This window comes from Penaeus vannamei, chromosome 15 (assembly GCF_042767895.1).
Source record: "Penaeus vannamei isolate JL-2024 chromosome 15, ASM4276789v1, whole genome shotgun sequence".
NCBI lineage: Eukaryota > Metazoa > Arthropoda > Malacostraca > Decapoda > Penaeidae > Penaeus > Penaeus vannamei.
The window spans coordinates 39,631,134-39,633,633 of NC_091563.1; the positions used below are offsets into that span (position 1 = coordinate 39,631,134).

Below are 2,500 nucleotides of genomic sequence, written 5' to 3' on the forward strand. Positions count from 1 at the left end.
CTAATCCTGGAAAGAAAAATGAAATTGGTATTAGAGATAATTGGATACATGTCGTTATTTATTTGTTCATCGATATCTAGTAGAGAATCAGTTAAATATAAATAATGTAGCAAATATATAAACATGAAATGATGAAGTAAGGCTGTACTCGAATCTGAATTTGAAACCAAAAATATCAATCTTATAATACAACCCAAAACTAGAATCTAAAACCAAATCAACAACAATTTCAGCACCACAACTCCCGCAATACATACCTTGAGTTATAAATTGTTCCCACACACTAGCTTTCTCTCAAGACTTCGGCAAAGTATAAGTAATTTTTCGTGGGTAGTTTTAGGGCCTTGATGCATCCGTAGAAGACCTCTGTACCGAAGCAGTTTTGCCTGGAGAGAAGAAAGCACAATGTTTAGTTTATTTCAAGCGCAAAATACGAGCTATATTGTCGATGTGAATACCATTTTATTCTGCTTGTGTATGTGCCGTACTGTGGGCGTGTAAATGTGCAATTACGTGTGCAAGTGCTTTTGTGTGTGCAAGTACATGTATGTGTGCATGGATGTGTGTGTGTACATACGGCTATTGACAGCTATGCAAAATCTATTTACCTGCATTCCCCCTCAATGGCCGGATTCCCCCTATAGATGTTCTGGCAGTCCAAGCACGCGTTATTGAGCTTGGCCCAGAGGCCCCTGTCGTACACCCCTTTGCACGAGGCGTCGAAGACCTGCCTCTTTCTTCTGACGGCGGACATGTCGCTCTCCTGACGAGGAATTTCGAGTTCCTGGAGGCCTTCGGGGACGACGGACCTCGCATGGACGCCGTTGTGCGATGCCAGGACGGCGACCAGAAGGAGAACTGATGCAGAGACGAAGGCGATCTGTGGGAGGGAAGAACGGAGCTTGTGAGACACGACGGCGGCGCAGAAATACTGAATGAATGAACAAGCGCGTTAATAGTATGGGTGTAGTGAATGGGCAGGTAAGAGATGCGTAAAAGGTATAAGAGATGTGTAAATTTGAAAAGAAATGGGACGAGAGCGGAATGGCGACTATGGAATGATGGGTAAATTTACCGTAGACTTTATCTAGGACCTGCTTTCCAGTTATTGTGGTAATTAACCTACGATATACTGAGGTTGTCCTCAATGCACTGATACACGACCCAACATACAGTTAAAAGAGAACGTTAATGACGGATGAAAAACTAAATGAAACTATAAAAAACACACTACTGGTACAATTTGCACAAAACCACCAAAAAAATGTGAAAGTACAGTTTAACCCAAAAAACTACCACCGCAAATTCCAAACTAATGACTCGAACAAACAACCGAACCACACTCTCATCACCCATTACCTTGTTATCCATGGCTGTGTTCTTCGTAAGTTAGCTACAGTTTATACACGAGTTCCCGCTCTAAGGCTTGTCGAGGAGCTCCTTGTTACCACCGGAACGTTTGAACCGCGACTGAAGCACCCGGCTAAGGCCACCCGATATATACGATTGGCTGGAGCTCGTGACGTCATAGTTCCCGAAAGTGCCAGAGGAAGTGATAAGAGAAACACTTAGGTGAGGAAAGTGGATCTTTGAATTACTTGAAGATGGAGTACGAGTAAATGGATGGAGTAAAGTGGATGGGGAAGAGTTTACGTATATGGTGTCGATAAGTCTAAATACATGTGCAAATCTATTAACCTGTCTTATAATGATTATGATATTGATAATGATAATGATAAAGATAATACGATTACTAATTGTTATGATAATGATGATGGTAATGATAGTAACATTAGGTATAATGATAGTAATAGAGATAATGATAATGATAGTAGTGATATGAATAACAGTAATGATAATAAAGATAATAATAAAAAACAACACTAATAATGATGATTATAGAATACAGATAATAATGATAATGATGATAATAATAATATTGATAATAATGATAATGATAATAGTAATACAAATAACAGCAATGATAATAAATATAAAAACATAAGATAAAAAACACGAATGATGATGGTAATGATGATGATATGAATGATTAAAATGATAATAATATGATTAAAATAATGTGAATGATTCAAATAATAATAATTATGATAATAATAACAATAATAAAGAAAAATAATGATAATGATTATGAAGATAAGAATAATGGCAATAGAAATATGTATATAAAAATATCCTTAAATTTCTCCATTTCATTTCAAATATAATGTGAGTTCGCATATCAACTTTTTTTTATCACTTCCTTATCAACACGTGGGCATGAATGAGCCTGCAATTCCCACTTATCATTAAACGACATACGAAAATTTCGCTTAATGATAATTCACTTGATGACGTCACTATTCAGACTGTAGATGTTATATGGCAGTTTTTATCCTCCTCCAGTTATTCCTATTTTTTCCCTCGATATTTATCCTTTTACGATATATATAGTTATCACATTCATTTTACATAATATGCACCGTGGTATGCGAGTGCCAAA

General features: G+C 36.8%; 1 protein-coding gene across 1 annotated transcript in view; it reads right to left on the bottom strand.

Moving 5' to 3' along the window:
- The window catches only part of LOC113823331 (crustacean hyperglycemic hormone 6), a 2,493-nt gene extending 1,016 nt beyond the window's left edge, over positions 1-1,477 (bottom strand). Inside the window, exons 1-4 of the mRNA XM_027375947.2 lie at positions 1,360-1,477; positions 609-880; positions 258-386; positions 1-6 (exon numbers count right to left, since the gene is read on the bottom strand). The exon at positions 1-6 is cut by the window's left edge and continues 1,016 nt beyond it. Of these exons, the coding sequence (XP_027231748.2) occupies positions 284-386; positions 609-880; positions 1,360-1,371 (387 nt within the window). The 5' untranslated portion in view covers positions 1,372-1,477 and the 3' untranslated portion in view covers positions 1-6; positions 258-283. The remainder of the gene's footprint in view (positions 7-257; positions 387-608; positions 881-1,359) is intronic.
- Between the last annotated feature and the right edge of the window lie 1,023 nt (positions 1,478-2,500).